The sequence below is a fragment of the Ornithodoros turicata genome, chromosome 6 (assembly GCF_037126465.1).
Source record: "Ornithodoros turicata isolate Travis chromosome 6, ASM3712646v1, whole genome shotgun sequence".
In the NCBI taxonomy this organism is placed as follows: domain Eukaryota; kingdom Metazoa; phylum Arthropoda; class Arachnida; order Ixodida; family Argasidae; genus Ornithodoros; species Ornithodoros turicata.
Window position 1 is genome coordinate 61435102 of NC_088206.1, and position 16847 is coordinate 61451948.

General features: G+C 51.5%; 1 protein-coding gene across 1 annotated transcript in view; it reads right to left on the reverse strand.

The window, feature by feature from the left end:
- The window catches only part of LOC135396894 (uncharacterized), a 28891-nt gene extending 14106 nt beyond the window's left edge, over positions 1–14785 (reverse strand). Inside the window, exons 1-4 of the mRNA XM_064628119.1 lie at positions 14511–14785; positions 11931–13997; positions 2279–11449; positions 874–1265 (exon numbers count right to left, since the gene is read on the reverse strand). Of these exons, the coding sequence (XP_064484189.1) occupies positions 874–1265; positions 2279–11449; positions 11931–13997; positions 14511–14681 (11801 nt within the window). The 5' untranslated portion in view covers positions 14682–14785. The remainder of the gene's footprint in view (positions 1–873; positions 1266–2278; positions 11450–11930; positions 13998–14510) is intronic.
- Positions 14786–16847: the final 2062 nt, after the last annotated feature.

The window sequence follows — 16847 nt, forward strand, 5'->3', positions numbered from 1 at the left end:
AGCAACTCCTCAGAAACTCACGAAATAAATGCTACGTATGCCGGTACGTGCTGTGCAGAAAATGTGCATCGTGTACCAGCCTACGGAATTTGGTATTGGATGTTGTACCATTCGCATCCGCGCAAAAATGCCGAATGGTAAAAAAAGATATTGTCTCCCAACCTGACACCCCAGCCGCCCTTTTGGATAAGTGCCCTCAAAAACGTTGTTGCAGCCAATGCATGACGCATTGTCGAAACCAGGGATTTCCCAACACCCCCCTGTATTTTTGCAACCCCCCCCCCCCCGGAGATTTCTCAGGAGACCCCACCCTGTTCGGTCACCAACACGTTCTGGTAGTGGGACCGGCGAATTACATCCTGTGCTGTCAAACTTGGGCTGTAGGACCACAGTCATGCAGATGATCATACCATGCATTTGTCCAAAATCATTTGAAAGTGAGTGTGCAATGCAATGAGTGGGCATATACGAGCAAAAATGCGTGCGGGCACGCGAACTCAATGTGGATCATCAAGAGCCATTTGCGCCCAACTCAATCAAGCGAGGTATTGTAAGGTTTTCACCATTGGTTTCTAGGTGTCCATTGACATGATGCTAGTCTATTTTCTTTGTCGGTCGTGTGATTATGCATCGTAATGTTGAAATGCAGTTCACAATGAATCTCTATTCTAATGTACTGTGTTCTAAAGTAATAACATATACAAATAAACCAAGAAAGCTGTGCAGATGTGTCACCATTGTGCCACGATTCTTCACGTGTCTAAGAAAAGTTCCGTAAGTGAAACCTTCACCAAGCATGACCCCCCCCCCCCCTTGAAAGCTCGGCACCCCCCCAGTATTGAATTTCTGGGAAAATCACTGGTCGAAACTCACTTGCTTGTAGTCTCTAGAGACGTCCGTCGCCTGTCTGCATCGCCACCGGCGCGATTCACAAAATATCCTACGCTGGACGAATGTTCGATGGATGATGCGGTGCGCAGGAACGGCGGGGTCTCCTCAGCTGAATATTTTTGCTCTTCGCCTAATGGCTGCGGCCCAGGGGGCCCGGGTTGCGCTGCTAAAAGGACCGGTGCGTCTCCCACCGGGTACTGTGCTTTGGCCACGGGCTGCATTCTATCACGTGTCGCAGGTGAACTGGACCTTGCTCGTTCTGTTGAAGAAGTCGTACTTGTTGTGTCTACACGGAGCGTTGGAGGAGGCGTCGCAGGGGAGGTTTCACTTGAGAGTACATGTTTTTCTTTTTTCTTCTTGTGCTCCAAGCCGTCCTAAAGTTCCAAGGGTGATAGCATTGATGAAAACCATCCAGTATAAAGTAGAAAGTTATAGAGAATTCAGCGAACCGGCGAGCAAATGTTGTGGGAAAAGATTCAGCACAAGAGTCGCCGATATTTTGAACAGCAAATATCGGAGCCTCTTAATTATCGTGAGGCTGTTCCCTGAACATGCAGCACAAAGAATCGTCATGAATAACGAAAGGGGGCGTCGGAGGTCCGTACAAGTGAGCATGCAAACCTTGTAACAGTGGGCGTGTCAGAATACCAGACCCCTTTCCCGACTTCATGGAAGTCGGGGGGGGGGAAGTCGGGGGATGTCGGGCCAAACACCCCTTTAAGGGGGGTGGGGGTGTTTGGCGAGGACCCCACAACCTGCGATCAGATGGGTCGTCTGCCCCCGCTTGTCCATACCTTCCGACGTCCCTAATAATGAATGGCGTATTGCTTTCGAGTTGTTATTGTCTGGTACACTCAATGCTGAACAAGAATTCTCAGTATTTGAAGGGATTTGAAAACTTGTTGGGAGCAACTCTACGTACTACACATGCATATCACGTGCCCCCTACATGAGTCCCATCGCCAACGCCATTTTCATGAGTTTTATAAACACAATTTACCACTCCACCCAGTCCTCCTACTGGGCGATGAGCCCTGATTGCCGTTTTTGAGGATTTACAACTTTTTTAGAGATATTGGTGGCCAATCAGCTACATGGTTTTATATACGATTTTACCGCATGAGATCATGGTTTGTGTGACATTTTGCCAAGTGTATAGTTTTAGCTAAATCGTATGAATTTTAACTGGTCATAATTTTCACGACAGCTTTGGCGCACTATAGCCATCATAGTAAGTGAGCGTAGAAAAGCTAGTCAAGTCAGAACACGCGTGCAGTTAGTTCTTCAAGTGTGACCACTCTTTCAACACCGAACAGAATTTCAATATCGAAAGCAATACCTCATTCGAAAGTAACGCCTTACTAGAATGCAATGTATGAACACTCACGTGATCACCATCATCGCGATCTTCACCGAAAAGATCACCGCAAAATTCGATCCGATGTTCCACCTGTTTCTCTATGACAAACTCTTCCATCACACACTCGTCTCGCGTACCGCTCGGCGGTTGGAACGTCGATATTGTACTTGTAGCCGTGTCTGCTTCTTTACCGTACAAAGCTCGGGAAAGATGTCCAGAGTAGGTTACACCTAGCGCAGGTGGGGTAGGGCCATGAATACCTGCGTAATGCATACGAGGTGGTGCTGTAGACAGCTGTGGTGTCGCCTGCGGAAAAAACTGCGGCGGCGCCGGACGAAAGGGTGCACTTGGGTAAGGAAGACCAAACGGTGAACTTGGGTATGGAAGTCCATATGGAGGACCAGGTGGTTGGGGTCTGTACGGCTGAGGGTTCCTGAATGGTTCTCCAGGTCGAGGTGGGAAATACTGGTGAGGGGGCGGACCGGTCTGGCCACCGGGGTGTGGAGGAAGACTCTCCCGCCCAGGGTATGACTTATCGAACTGGAGACTAGGTTGTGGTGATGCGGACTTCCTGTCAAACTGTGGGGCGACAATTGGTCGAGTGGGAGGTAGTGGGCTACGTGGGGCACCAGGAGGCAGTGACCCGAGGGATTGACTAGGTCGCTGCGTCCCATCAGGTGGAGGTGACAAGGAATCACGACCCTGTGGTGAAAATTTGAATGACTCTTCTATCACCTGTATTCTAGTTTGATGATCTAGGGATAATGATTCGAACGGTTCGTCCACCCAGGGCCGGTCGCCCGAGTCCAGTAATTCTTGTTTCTTCTGTCTGGGGTCAGAAGTTACTATCTTCTGTGCTGGCGGAGGAAATTGTGCATCTCGAAGTGGAGCTCCAAAGGGCAGGGGGGTCCTGAACTGTGGCGCCCTGAACGGTTGACCCTGACTGAACACTGGGTACGGTTGTGGCACCTGCGTAGACGGGTATGGTTGCCGGGCTCGAATTTGGTATTGCTCGGGCATTGGCGAAGCCTGCAGGCTATATGCGCCAGGAAATGGCTCTAAGTTGTCTGTCTGTAAACCGGCATCCTTTGTCTCCATTTCCGGCGGGAAGAGGTCCCGGAATATGGCGTATGGCTCCTCTGATTCTGGATGTTTGTCATACAAAGGCGATGGCGAACGTTGTGGGGAGTACGGAGGAGAATACTGCGGAGAAACCGGTGGCGAGTATACCGGAGAGTACGGTGGAGAAAGCGGAAGAGAAAACGGTGATGAAGAGAGTGGCGGCGAAGGGTACGGTGACCTCGGGAGCGCATGTGGGTAAGGAAGTTCAACTTGAGTCTGCAACGCTGCGTCTCGTCGTAAAGGTGTGCACGACACTTGCGCAGACACGGAGCACTCGGGTGTTATCACGCTGATGGAGCTGCCTGGCTGAGATAACGTCTCACGCTGAGGTTCGAGACTGTGCTCCTGCGGAGAGTGATGATAGCAGTGTTCGTGCTCAGGTTGAGGGCTTGGTTCCTGGAGAGTTGACGGAAGGAAGGATGGTGTTTGGGAAGGTTGGTAAGACGGCGTTTGAGACAAGTAGGATGGAGTATGGGAAGGTTGGTGAGTTTGCGCCTGAGCAGAACGACAAGGAGGAGACGGGGGTGGGTGGTAGTGCGGAGGAAAGTCGGGAGTCTGCGCACACGTCGCATGCGCTTGAAGAGGCGAGTACGGTGAAACTGGGGAAGGCGTGTGGAGAACGGGGTACGCTTGCACTTGGCGCACCGGCGGTGGCGGCAGTGGTCGGCGTTGTACGTGCTGCAGTGGCTCGGGATGTTCAGCTTGGGTTGAAGCGTTAGCCATAAGGGTGTCTCCGAATAGCTTGTCGAGCGCTTTCTCCAGGCTTCTTCGCTTCTCGACGCTTCCTTGAGACATACTGACGGAGATCTCGGAATGCACTCGTCTGATTGACGTAGCTTTCACAGTCTTGGTATCCTGTACTTCAACTCCAGTCCGCTCCTTGTAGCTAAATGATGGCGCGACACGCGGATAAGGTGGGGGTTGCGAATGAGGTCGTTGCGGAGGCTCTGCTGCGACTGACTGCTCCGGGAAAGGAGATTGCTGATATTCGGGCTGCATCGTTTGTGACTGCGCGTTTTGCTGAGCGTGAACGCATTGAGGCTGCGCATGAGCGCCTGATTGTGGCTGTTGCTGAATCTGCCGTTGTAGCTGTGGTTGTCGGTGCATTTGTGGTGGAGGCAGCCTTTCCTGCAGAGGTTCTTCTCCAACTTGCACGTGAGTGTCAACGACGACGTGCGACTGATGGTGCAGCGGCGAGTGCGCATGCATGTCATGCTGAGTACCTGACTGCACTTGAGGCTGCAGTTTTACTTGAGAACCCGCTTGAAAAGAAAAATGCAAATCCCGCATTTGTGGTGGTGCCAGCGGATCCGGTTGCTGCTCAGGACGGGTGCGCAGATGCGGTTGGGCACGCAGTTGGAGAAGCGCCTGTGGATCAGGTTGTTGCCTAGGATGGGTATGGAGATGTGGTGGGAGCGGCGGCTGCATATGCGGGTGCGCATGTTGTTCAGGTTGATGTTCAGGTTGTTCAGGCTGATGTTCAGCATGCGGGTCCACGTATGGTCGTGCCTGCAGTCGTTCCATTTGGAGAAGCTCCTGTGGATCAGGTTGTTGCCTAGGATGGGTATGGAGATGTGGTGGGAGCGGCGGCTGCATATGCGGGTGCGCATGTTGTTCAGGTTGATGTTCAGGTTGTTCAGGCTGATGTTCAGCATGCGGGTCCACGTATGGTCGTGCCTGCAGTCGTTCCATTTGGAGAAGCTCCTGTGGATCAGGTTGTTGCCTAGGATGGGTATGGAGATGTGGTGGGAGCGGCGGCTGCATATGCGGGTGCGCATGTTGTTCAGGTTGATGTTCAGGTTGTTCAGGCTGATGTTCAGCATGCGGGTCCACGTATGGTCGTGCCTGCAGTCGTTCCATTTGGAGAAGCTCCTGTGGATCAGGTTGTTGCCTAGGATGGGTATGGAGATGTGGTGAGAGCGGCGGCTGCATATGCGGGTGCGCATGTTGTTCAGGTTGATGTTCAGATTGTTCAGGCTGATGTTCAGCATGCGGGTCCACGTATGGTCGTGCCTGCAGTCGTTCCATTTGGAGAAGCTCCTGTGGATCAGGTTGTTGCCTAGGATGGGTACGGAGATGTGGTGGGAGCGGCGGCTGCACATGCGGGTGCGCATGTTGTTCAGGTTGATGTTCAGGTTGTTCAGGCTGATGTTCAGCATGCGGGTCCACGTATGGTCGTGCCTGCAGTCGTTCCATTTGGGGAAGCGCCTGTGACTCGGAGTGCTGTTCAGAATGAGGATGCAGATGGGGTTGGGCCTGCAGTTGTTGCATTCGTAGAACCGCCTGCTGATCGGATTGCAGTTCAGGATGGAGAAGCAGATGTGGATGGGCCTGCAGCTGTTGCTTTTGGCGAAGCGACTCTGAATCAGGTTGATGCTGAAGATGAATGTGCGGATGCGGCTGAGCCTGCAGTTGTTGCATCTTGGGTCGCGATTCGTGCACAAGCTGACTAGGATAATACTGCAGGGGTTGCTCTTCCGACCTTGGTGGGGTTTGTGAGGGCTGTTGCTGATGAGGAGGGCTGGACGCCTGAAATCGAGACATCAGTTCTACTTGCGCTTGCATTTGTTGCTGTTGCTGCCGAGCTACGTGCAGTTCGACTTCAGACTTCATTTTTATGTTTGAACTTGACAGTTGGTAGGGGAGCGGTTGAGCTGGGGAGTAGCCCTGCACAGGGGGCTGGTATTCTACTTGCTGTTGTGTCTGTGACTGAGGACGGGGGTGCTCTGGTGACAGGGATCGTGTACGCTCTTCCTGTTGGTACGTTGTGCGATGTTGAGGTTGTGTTTGATGATGAGGGTACAATTGTACTTGAGGCTGGGGCTGGGGCTGTGGTTGTATTTGGGAATGTGTATGCCCTTGTGATTGGGGAGTCATCGGCTGTTGAGCCTGTGTCTGATGATTGGAATGCATTTGCGCATGAGGCTGTGTCTGTTGTTGGGGGCGTAGTTGGGGGTAAGAGTGTCCCTGGGGTTGGGGCGTCACCCGTTTAAGTAGTAATTCGGAGTGAGGATGCAGCTGCACTTGATGTTGCATTTGCTCTTGGAGTTGCACAGGGGAATGGGAATGTAATTGCGCTTGAAGTTGGATTTGTTGGTGTGCCTGATGAGTCAGGAGTTGTTTTGGTTGCGGCTGTTGGCAGGAATGCACTTGGAGTTGGGAGTGCTCCGATATTTGACGATGCGTGTAAGTATCCTGCACTTCGGACCTCATCACGGAGAGTTGCTGATGAGAGTGCGGTTGAGGATGTGAATGTTGTTGCGACTGAAACAGTGGAGGCGGTATATGAGAATGCTGGTCTTTAGACTGCATCACGAGCTCTTTCTGTTGAGGCTGCAGTTGGGCATGTGAGTGCTGTTGCACCTGGAGCAGTTGAGATTGCGTATGAGCATGTTGCGGGAGTTGCTGTTGAGACTGCGGTTGGACATGTCGGAGGTGCGAATGCTGTTGCGTCACCAGTTGAGGTTGTGTATTAGCATGTTGCACTTGAAACAACTGTTCCTTTGCTTGTCTTTCCGGCTGGAGGTGTGAGTGCTGTTGCGTCTGTAGCAGCAGGTGATGTTGATGTAAATGAGGCTGGGACTGCACCTGCAATTTCATTCGAGACTGCTGCAGTTGAGGGCGAGGATGCACGTGAACAGATGGCTGCGTTTGTACGGACAGGCTTTCAGGCTGCACATGCACGTGGGATTGCATCTGCTGTTGTGGTTGAGACAGTGGATTGACGAGAGTCGGTGACGGCGATCGGTGTTGCAACAGGGGCCGCTCATGCAGCGACAGATGCGTATGGATAAGTGGCTCCATTTGCTGTTTAGCTTGCGGTTGTGTATGTATGTGAGCTTGGGACTGAATTGGCGCTTGGGATTGTGAATGTACGGGAACTGGGGTCTGTATTTGCTGCTGCATATGAAGATGAGCCTGCATTGGTTTCGGGACTGGATTTTGAGGATGTATATGAACCTGTGACCGGATAGGACCCGGAGTTTCGATTGGCAGGTGTACATGGACTTGTGACTGCACCTGTTGGTGCACGTGCGCTTGTGGAATGTGCACTTGAGACTGAATTTGTTGCCGCGATTGAGGTTGCGGTTGTATGCTTATCTGCATATTTTGCTGCACCGGTGGCTGCAAATTCGTATGATGCTCGGGTTGCATCTGCTGCGATGTTTTAGCCTGCGGATTAATGTGCGCATGCGATATCGCTCGAGACAGCGTTTGGGGCTGTGAAGGATTTGGCGACTGCACCTGAGCTTGCGGATGCACATGAGTGTGGGACTGCACCTGCTGCGTTAGCTGAGACTGTAATTGATGCAGAGAACGTGGATGTGATGGCGTAGGTTGCTGCACACGAGACAACTCATATGCTTGTTGATGAACGTGGGATTGGAGCTGCGCATGCTGTTGAAGCAAGTGGGACTGGGACTGGACGTGCTGTTGGGGCTGCAGTTCTTGAGAGCTAGGGTGCATATGTTGTATTTGTTGCTGTACCGACTGGAGTTGCACATGCTGATGCGTGGGAGAACTCAATTGTTGCGATTCAGGATGTAGGTGCGTTTGGGGCAGTTTTCCCTGCTGCGTCTGCTGATGCTGTATGTGACGGTGCTGTGATTCGGCATGCCCGTGGGGTGGATGCTGTATCTGTTGCTGCACTTGAGTGTTTTGTTGCACGTTTGCTTCTATGTGCACATGCGGCTGATGTGGCGATTGAGGTGGAGACGGTATTTCAGGTTGCAAGCGAAGTTCCGCATCCATGTGCTCTTTCACTTGCACTTGAGTTTGCGGTGGTGGTGATGGTGACTCGACCTGATGATGTGGTTGTATTTCGATTGGATTGTGCAGTTGTACTTGAGGCTGCAGCTGAGTTCTCATGTGAGTTTGAGCTTGCACTTGAGGATGCACTTCGGGATGAGAGCATGTTTGAATTTGGGTCCGCAGTTCAGCTTGGTCCTGCGGCTGTAAGTGGCCCTGCAACTGCAACTGAATCTGCGACTGAGCCTGAGGAGCAGCATGAGCGTGCTGTAGAGGATGAGAATGTGTTTGAAGCTGATCCTCTATCTGAAAGTGAGTGTGAGCCTGCTCCTGCGGTTGAAAGTGGTCATGCTGCTGCGACTGAGGCTGAGCTGCAGCCTGAGCGGGCGGAAGAGGATAAGAACGCGCTTGAACTGGATCCTGCCTTTGAATGTGGGTATGAAATTGGTCTTTTAGTTCCACTTGGCCCTGCACATGCGACTGTACCTGCAACTGTTCCTGCGGCTGAGCCTGAGCTTGTGGTAGGGTATGAGAATGCGTTTGAAGCTGATCCTCTACCTGAAAGTGAGTGTGAGCCTGCTCCTGCGGTTGAAAGTGGTCATGCTGCTGCGACTGAGGCTGAGCTGCAGCCTGAGCGGGCGGAAGAGGATAAGAACGCGCTTGAACTGGATCCTGCCTTTGAATGTGGGTATGAAATTGGTCTTTTAGTTCCACTTGGCCCTGCACATGCGACTGTACCTGCAACTGTTCCTGCGGCTGAGCCTGAGCTTGTGGTAGGGTATGAGAATGCGTTTGAAGCTGATCCTCTACCTGAAAGTGAGTGTGAGCCTGCTCCTGCGGTTGAAAGTGGTCATGCTGCTGCGACTGAGGCTGAGCTGCAGCCTGAGCGGGCGGAAGAGGATAAGAACGCGCTTGAACTGGATCCTGCCTTTGAATGTGGGTATGAAACTGGTCTTTTAGTTCCACTTGGCCCTGCACATGCGACTGTACCTGCAACTGTTCCTGCGGCTGAGCCTGAGGTTGTGGTAGGGTATGAGGATGCGTTTGAAGCTGATCCTCTATCTGAAAGTGAGTGTGAGCCTGCTCCTGCGGTTGAAAGTGGCCACGCTGCTGCGACTGAGGCTGAGGTGCAGCCTGAGCGGGCGGAAGAGGATAAGAACGCGCTTGAACTGGATCCTGCCTTTGAATGTGGGTATGAAACTGGTCTTGTAGTTCCACTTGGCCCTGCACATGCGACTGTACCTGCGACTGTTCCTGCGGCTGAGCCTGAGCTTGCGGTAGGGTATGAGAATGCGTTTGAAGCGCATTCTGTCTTTCTATGTGGGTGTTGCCCTGCATGTACATTTCAGACTGCACTAGTGGTTGTGGCTGCATGTGCAGCTGGGGGCTAAATTTCATTTCAGACTGCACCAAACGCTGTGGCTGAACCTGTTGTTGGGGAGGGTACTGCGAGTGAACATGTGGTTGAGACTGCATTTGCACTTGAATGTGAGGTTCAGCATCAGATGGCGAATACGCTGCGGGGTCTTGCTGCTCCACTCTTGTTTCAGCGTGTAGTGCCTGAAGACGGGTTTGCGACGTTACCTGTACTCGTGACGGTTCCCGGCGTGTTGACTCAGAACGAGAGTCCATTTGGACAGCGATGGACGTCCCTAGCGGCTGCATTTGTGCGAGCACGTGGGGAAGGGGGACTTGACTCGCAGCCTCAACTTGAATTTGAGCGTCCAAAAGTGATTGCGACCCACTTGCTCTGGTCCCAGATCCTGAAACGACCTGCAATCGAAGCTGAGGTTGACCGCGATCTTTGTATTGCGGTTGTAGATCAGCTCGCACTGGAGACCGTGGCCCTGGCGGCGAGAAGCCCAGCTCGTCGTTCCATACCGTCTGCCCAAAGTCACGCATAGAACCTGTAATCGTTGACTCGTGTCTCAGAATGCGGTCCACGACAGTTCTCCGTTGTTCGTGCTGCTCAACTTTCCTCAAGACGATTTCCGACGACAGCTGTCTCTGAACCAGTGTCTGATGGGATAGCTCTCGTCTCAGCAGCTCCTGCTGTCGTAACAGATCACGATGTCGCGCTTCAGCTTCACGGATTGCATCGTGTCTCATTCGCTCTTCTTGCGACAACTCGTCGAGCGTGATTTTCTTTTCAGCGAGAGCCTGTTCAGCAAGACGTTGCTTCTGCACCTCTTGTGTCTGAAGTTGCTGCTGAAGTTGTTCTTGCGCAGCGATCTGCTGTGAAAGGCGTTTAAGCTGCTCTTGCTGCTGTTCAATAATATCTTGCTGAATGCGTTGCTGGCGAGCCAGCTCCTGTTGGACCGCCAGTCGTTGAGCGAGCTCTTGTTGGTGCATGCGTTCCTGCAACGTTTCCTCCTGCATCAGGAGATCTTTCTTTCGAAGGTGCTCTTGCACAGCCTGCTCGTTCAGCTCCATCTCTCGCTGACGCAAGCGCTCCTGCAGGGCCTGTTCTTGCAGTTCGTACCCCTTTTGGCGAAGATGATCTTGGACGGCTTGTTCTTGCATTTCCAACTCCTTCTGACGTAAACGTCCCTGCATAGCTGCTTCATGCATCTCGAACTCTTTCTGAAGGAGACGTTCCTGCCTTACTTTTTCCTGAATCTGGAGCTCTTTCTGCCGTAGTCTTTCTTGCATAGCCTGTTCTTGCATTTCAAAGTCTTTCAATCGCATCATCTCTTGCATGTGCAACTCTTGCATTTCCAGCTCCTTCTGACGAACACGATCCTGCATGACTTGTTCTTGCATTTGGAATCCTTTTAAGCGATGTCTTTCTTGCATATCCATTTCCTGAATCTCCAACTCCTTCTGGCGCAGACGCTCTCGCAACACACGTTCCTGCTGCTCAAATTCTTCCTGTCGTTGTCGCACGTCTGCGAACATTTCATCCCTTTCGATTTGTTGTCGACGCACGCGTTCCTGCAGGTCCCGCTCCCGCATCGCGAATTCTTGCTGACGCTGAAAATCCAGCTCAGCTAGGCCCTGCCTTTCAAGCTCTTGAGCGCGCAGCCGGTCCCGCAGGACCTGCTCCTTTTTCTCGAATTCCTCCTGGCGCAAGATATCGTCCATAGCTTGTTCGTGTCTTTCCAACATTTGCTGATGTAATAGTGCCTTTATGTTTCGCTCTTGCCTTTGCAGCTCCCGAACCACTTTGTCCATTTCCTGTGGCACGCTTTCATCTTGAGGCGCCGAAGACGATGCATTTCGCGCAGTCTGCAAAGCGAAGTCGCGTACGGAGGGCTGTGAGAGCGAATCATCGGTGTCTACGGTGTAGACCTCCTCGATGAACTGCAAGGGTTCCTTTCCTTGAAGCTAGGGTAACAATGGTACATTGAATGATTATCATGGAGAATGTTTCGGGAAGAGATGAAGATAACTTCTAGGGGACTACGCTACTTTGAATGAATTCACGATGAATGCGCGCCCCCGAAAGCAAGCAGCAGTTGATTAGATTCAGCGAGGAATGTTAGTTAACCAAAGGCATGTTCGTCTCCCGGTACCAGCTCTGCGGGGCTGCCTATATAGTGTTTTCCGCGTGCTATGGGATTCCTAAGCAACGTGTCGCGAGAACGAACGTGTGTTCGAAGATAAACTTGCCCTGTGAGAAGTATTCCCATTACATTGATCATCGACAATTTACACTGGCTGATGCCATAAACGTCAGTTTTGAAACAGCTAGCGACTATAGTACCGGTCACTCTCAAGCAGCACTTCGTGTTTTTCTCGCCAATCAGAATTAATGAGGAACTTGGCGAGATAAATAGCACGTAAGCCACGATGTTGAATTACTGACCTTTAGGTGTTCTTGCCACTGCCCTTTCCCTTTGCGGGACTGGACGCAGTGAATTTCACAATGTTCTTCCGTCGTTCCTTTCGGATGCTGCTGTTGAACATCCACTTGAATGAACGAATCTGAGGTATTTATCGACTGAGCTGTCATCTGCTGAACAAAGCTTCGCAACGATGCGCTTTGACTGTCGGAGTCTATTGTCTCTTGCAGGCAGGCTTCGAATTCGGGTTCACCGTCACCCTCGACGAGTCTACGGGGAAATGCATGCATGGGACACACCTGAACCGCACTTTCATCTTGCGTAGTGGGCCGAATCTCTAGTTGCTCTTGGGTTCGGAATTCAGGTGGCATCTGTGGCTGAGTCAGCAGTTGCGCGTGAGGGCATGGTTCAGCCGTTGTCTGCACTTGCGCTGAAGGCTGTACCGGGCTTCGTGGATGCTGCTCGACTTGTGGTGAAAAGGGGCGAACGGGGGACGGCGAACGAGGTGGATGGTGATCAGCCTGGAGAACACCAGCATGTCCCATTCGAACCTGTTCAACTGAAATATCAACGTGAGGTTCTTGCTCTAGGACGGCCTGCGTGAGTGCTTCTTGTTGACGCTGTTGCTCCAGCTGTTGCTCCAGCTGCTGATGAAGTTTCTCTGCCATCTTTTGCTCCATTTGCGATATCTGTTCCTGGAGCCTATGCTGCATCTGCAGCTGCATGTGCTGCTGTGCTTGCTGCTGCATGTGCTGCATCATTTGCTGCTGCATTTGTTGCTGTGTCTGCCTTTTCACTTCCTCTCTTATTATGTCAAGCTCTCTCTGCATTTGTGGTGACACTTCGGGGTCCTGTTCGACGGTGACCAGTACGTCGTGCGCTACGTTCACTTCTGGCGGCTCTCTGTCTTTCCCTTGGTCGCCAGTCTCCATGTTCACGAAAGTCGGCATGAAACGACCTTCTTGCAGTATCTGGAACACTCCTGCTACGGGGGAATCTGCGGTCTTATGGTCGGAGGTCGTGGTAGTGGTTTCCTCATCACTAGACGAGGAAGAAGATTCGCCGGCAGATTGCCGTCGTAAAGGTACATAGCTTGGTGTCATCTGTCTTATAGTGGCATAGGGGTGTCCCGGTGGGAAATTAGAAGGGACGAATGGTCCGGAAGGAATGACTGGCATCACTCCTTGGGGTAGCTGTCCTGGGGTGAACGGTCCACGTGGCAATATGCCTTGTGTATACTGGCCCTGTGGAATTGGAAGCCTTTGCATTTGTCCTAACGTCACCAGACCCTGACCTTGCTGCGAGAGATGAGCTTGTTGCTGCTGGCCCTGCTGTAACATTTGGCCGTGTTGATGTATTTGGCCCTCTTGCAAGATCTGTCCCTGCTGATGTATTTGTCCCGAAAACATTTGACACTGTTGTGGCACTTGATTTTGCTGAGCTTGAAGCTGGGGACCCACTTGTCCCTGTTGCATCTGCACCTGTGGAGCCATTTGAGGTTGTTGCATTTGGACCTGTGGAGCCATTGGTGCCTGCTGAACAACCTGAGACTGCTGTTGCGTTTGTCCTTGTTGCAGCTGACCCAGCTGCGGCATTTGAGCTGGAATGGACTGTACTTGTGGAGGTTGCCCAGGTGCCACTTGTCCCTGCATGTTCTGCGCAAACTGTCCTGGTAATGCCTGTCCTTGAATCAACTGCACTGGCGGGCGCTGAGTTTGTGGAGTCAGGACAATTTGCCCCCGCACAACTTGTCCTTGTAAAACTTGTCCTTGCATCGATGGTATTTGTAGTGGCTGTTCTTGTTGAGGCTGGGTGGGTTGTCCTTGCACAAGCTGTTCCTGTCTGAAAGTAGCCATCTGCACCGATGCCCCTGCTACAGTCGGTGCATTGGTTCGTGGTGGAATGTTCACGGGGAAGTCAGAGCTGGGGTTCGCGCCTCGTGTCGCTGATTGGATCTGAAGGCCTTGGTTGGTGACGGCTATTGGGATGCGGGGACCCGGAGGTAGATAGATATTATAGCTTAGACCCTGCTGCTGTGGGCGTACGGTCACGTTCTTTATGGCGACGTCCGACCGAGACCTGCATGCTGTCTGTACGCATTCATGAATATATTAGTTCCAATGATTCTTCATATGCACACCCCTTTCCCAAAACCTATTACAAATTACGCAGGGAGACATTAAAGTCGCACGATATTTCTAAAAAGAGCCGACACCCGCTTATGAAAGTTGCAAACATTCAATGATTGTCATTATGAAAAAGGTGAGATGGAACTAACTTCACTGATATTTTTTAAATGTTTGCACTAATGCCCCTTTAAGTGTAAGTACAGATTTCACTCCATTGCCCGATCTATTACGATGTTACGTAAGGAAAGGAAAACTATTTTGTACTATATGTGGTCCCGTGTAATTGTTTTAGAAAAGCCAATGTGCGATAAGGGGGTACAAATGTCAATGATAATCTGAAGGCCGTTCGCAGGTGTGCTGTTCAACGTTCAGCTATTTCGACGAACCTCTTACACTGAGCAACCGCGATGCATGTTAGCCACACTTCTTGCTCCAAACTTCGGGGTCTACCGACACAAAGCTTTGGAAAGTTACCTCGTGACTGGTGGTCTCCTCGTCGTCTTCAGAAGTCGTAGTGACCTGCAGCAGCGGCGGCGGTGGCGGCTTGGTGACCTCGAACACAGTCGTCGAAGTGCTATCGGACGTGCTGCTGCTCGAAGACGATGTGGAATTTTTCTGTCTCTTCTTGCCCGGGTTTTTCGCCATGTCGCGAAGTTCAGAATGTAGAGCAGAAGGCCAAACCCGACAGTTACAGCATGCGCACTTCTTCTGCGGTTATTCTAAACCCGCGCCTCAAAACTCGCAGCTCGTGCTCGTGATGCTCTTGTCGATGGAATGATTGTGAGTATGTTTGAGAAGAGGAACAATTGTCAAAATAATAGGCGTGTGTGCTCCGACAGATATCGAGCTGATTTGAAAAATGCCAGCAGCTTTGATGAATACTTGACAAAATTTCACACAATCAGCACACACATGTCACGTCGCACATAACGAGATCGACATTGCGGTTTTCTTTTTTATTTTTTATGCGAGCTAACGGAGAGCTCCTACGCACGAACGTACAAGAGTACGCGACGGCTCAACTTTTCCTGCGGTAATGGTGGTGGTGAAGGGCCTCGCCGTTGTCGGCCCCACAGAGGTGGGCAACTTTACGACTGATGCCCTGGGGGAATGTGCGTCCTGGGCCGGCTTCTAAGGGAACTGTCAACCGTCTGAAAGCGTCTGAGGAAAACCCAGGCAAAACCGCAGGCAGCACAGCCGACACCGGGATTCGAACACGGGTACTTCCCAGGTACTGGTGCCTGCCCACGTGCCCCCTGGTACCAGGTACCAGGGTACCGGAGAGCAGCGCGTTCGGCGTAGCGAAAAGACCAATCAGAGCCGCGAACCTAACGCATGCGCAGTTTGTACTCGGTAGATAAACAGCAGTGGCGGCCAACTGAGCCGCGTTGTGTGGGTTGGTGCATCTGTTGTTGCCTTGGGCTTTGCAGTGCAATAAATGCTTTGCTGCGAAATTGAGAGACAACAAGACGAGGCTACAAAAAGGCAGTGCAGCATGAAAATGCGTGTTCTTGTCTCCTTCAATTTCTGATGCAAAAGTGGCGCTGTCGACGAGTACTGAACCACAAGGGGCCAGTTTATTGTGTCAGACGTCTCACGTCTCCATATAGATGGCAAGGCGCATGCAAGCATGGCTGAGCGTCACCGTTTCCGAATCTTCGATATCGAGGCACCACAGCACGCGAACAAAACGCTTTTAAAACACTATGTTCAATCGTAGTGCCTTCGCTGTGCCTTCGTCTGTGCTGTATGGCATGCGCTGAACACACGGGAGTGCGCTTCGTCGACCACATGTGTCAACCACATGTGCTACGACGAACGTAGTAGGTCCGTGGCAGTTTAGAACATGTCAACGCATTGCGCTTCATTGAGCACTGACGGATGCGTGCCAACGGAACGTATCCCTGTGCGTGAAAACGTACACGCTTTTCCTGACCGCCGACATTCATGACTTTGCCATGGTTGACTTTGATAACGTGATTCCCCTTGCGATTTCGAGATTCTTTCCAAGCAAAACACGCACATAACAAAAACACATTGGTATAAGGACACGTCATGACACATTTCTCGCTGATGAAAGATGAAAGATGAAAGTCACTGAAAAGGTTAGCCGGATGCAGGCTCATCAATTGTCTCATGCAGAGCCGTCGCGAGGCAAGTTTGCGCCCGGGGCAGGGCTAATCTGAAGCGCCCCACTTCCTTCACTGCCTTCAGAAGCATTGTAAACAAAGCAAAGAAAACGCACATTTGCGCTTCCGAGACCGTAAATTCAAATTCTCTTCATTCTTACTTTGTACTGTCCAACCAACTTGCCAGGGCTTGCCGTTCAATAACTCGTAGACGCACACTTAAGGCCTGTTCCAACATATAGCGATTTGCTATATAGCGCTAGAAAATAGCGCAATATTTTCCGCCTCGCAGTGCTCCAAACCGCTAAAAATTAGCGCTTGCCGAAGTTGAGCTCGTGTCAACTTTTTCAGGGCTAATATTAGCACTACATTCGTGTGGTCAATGAGAAGGCCCTTCAGTGATGACGTCGCGGAAGTCGGGGAGTTGTTTTGCTTCCGCATTTCACGGCATGGCGACCGCATTGGAAGCGGCGAGTCTGTCATCCAACATGTCTGGTAAGTTTTCGTTCAGTCAGTTGATCGAACTTGTTCGTTTGCATGATGTCGAACTCCGGAGGCGCCATGATGGAAGAAACTGGAAGCGACCACCGAACTTCCGCTAAATTATAGCGCTAGCGCCGCTTTGCAAGTGTGAACCGTGCGATAACAGTAACAGTTCTGTTTTTGCGCGATGATTTGTAGC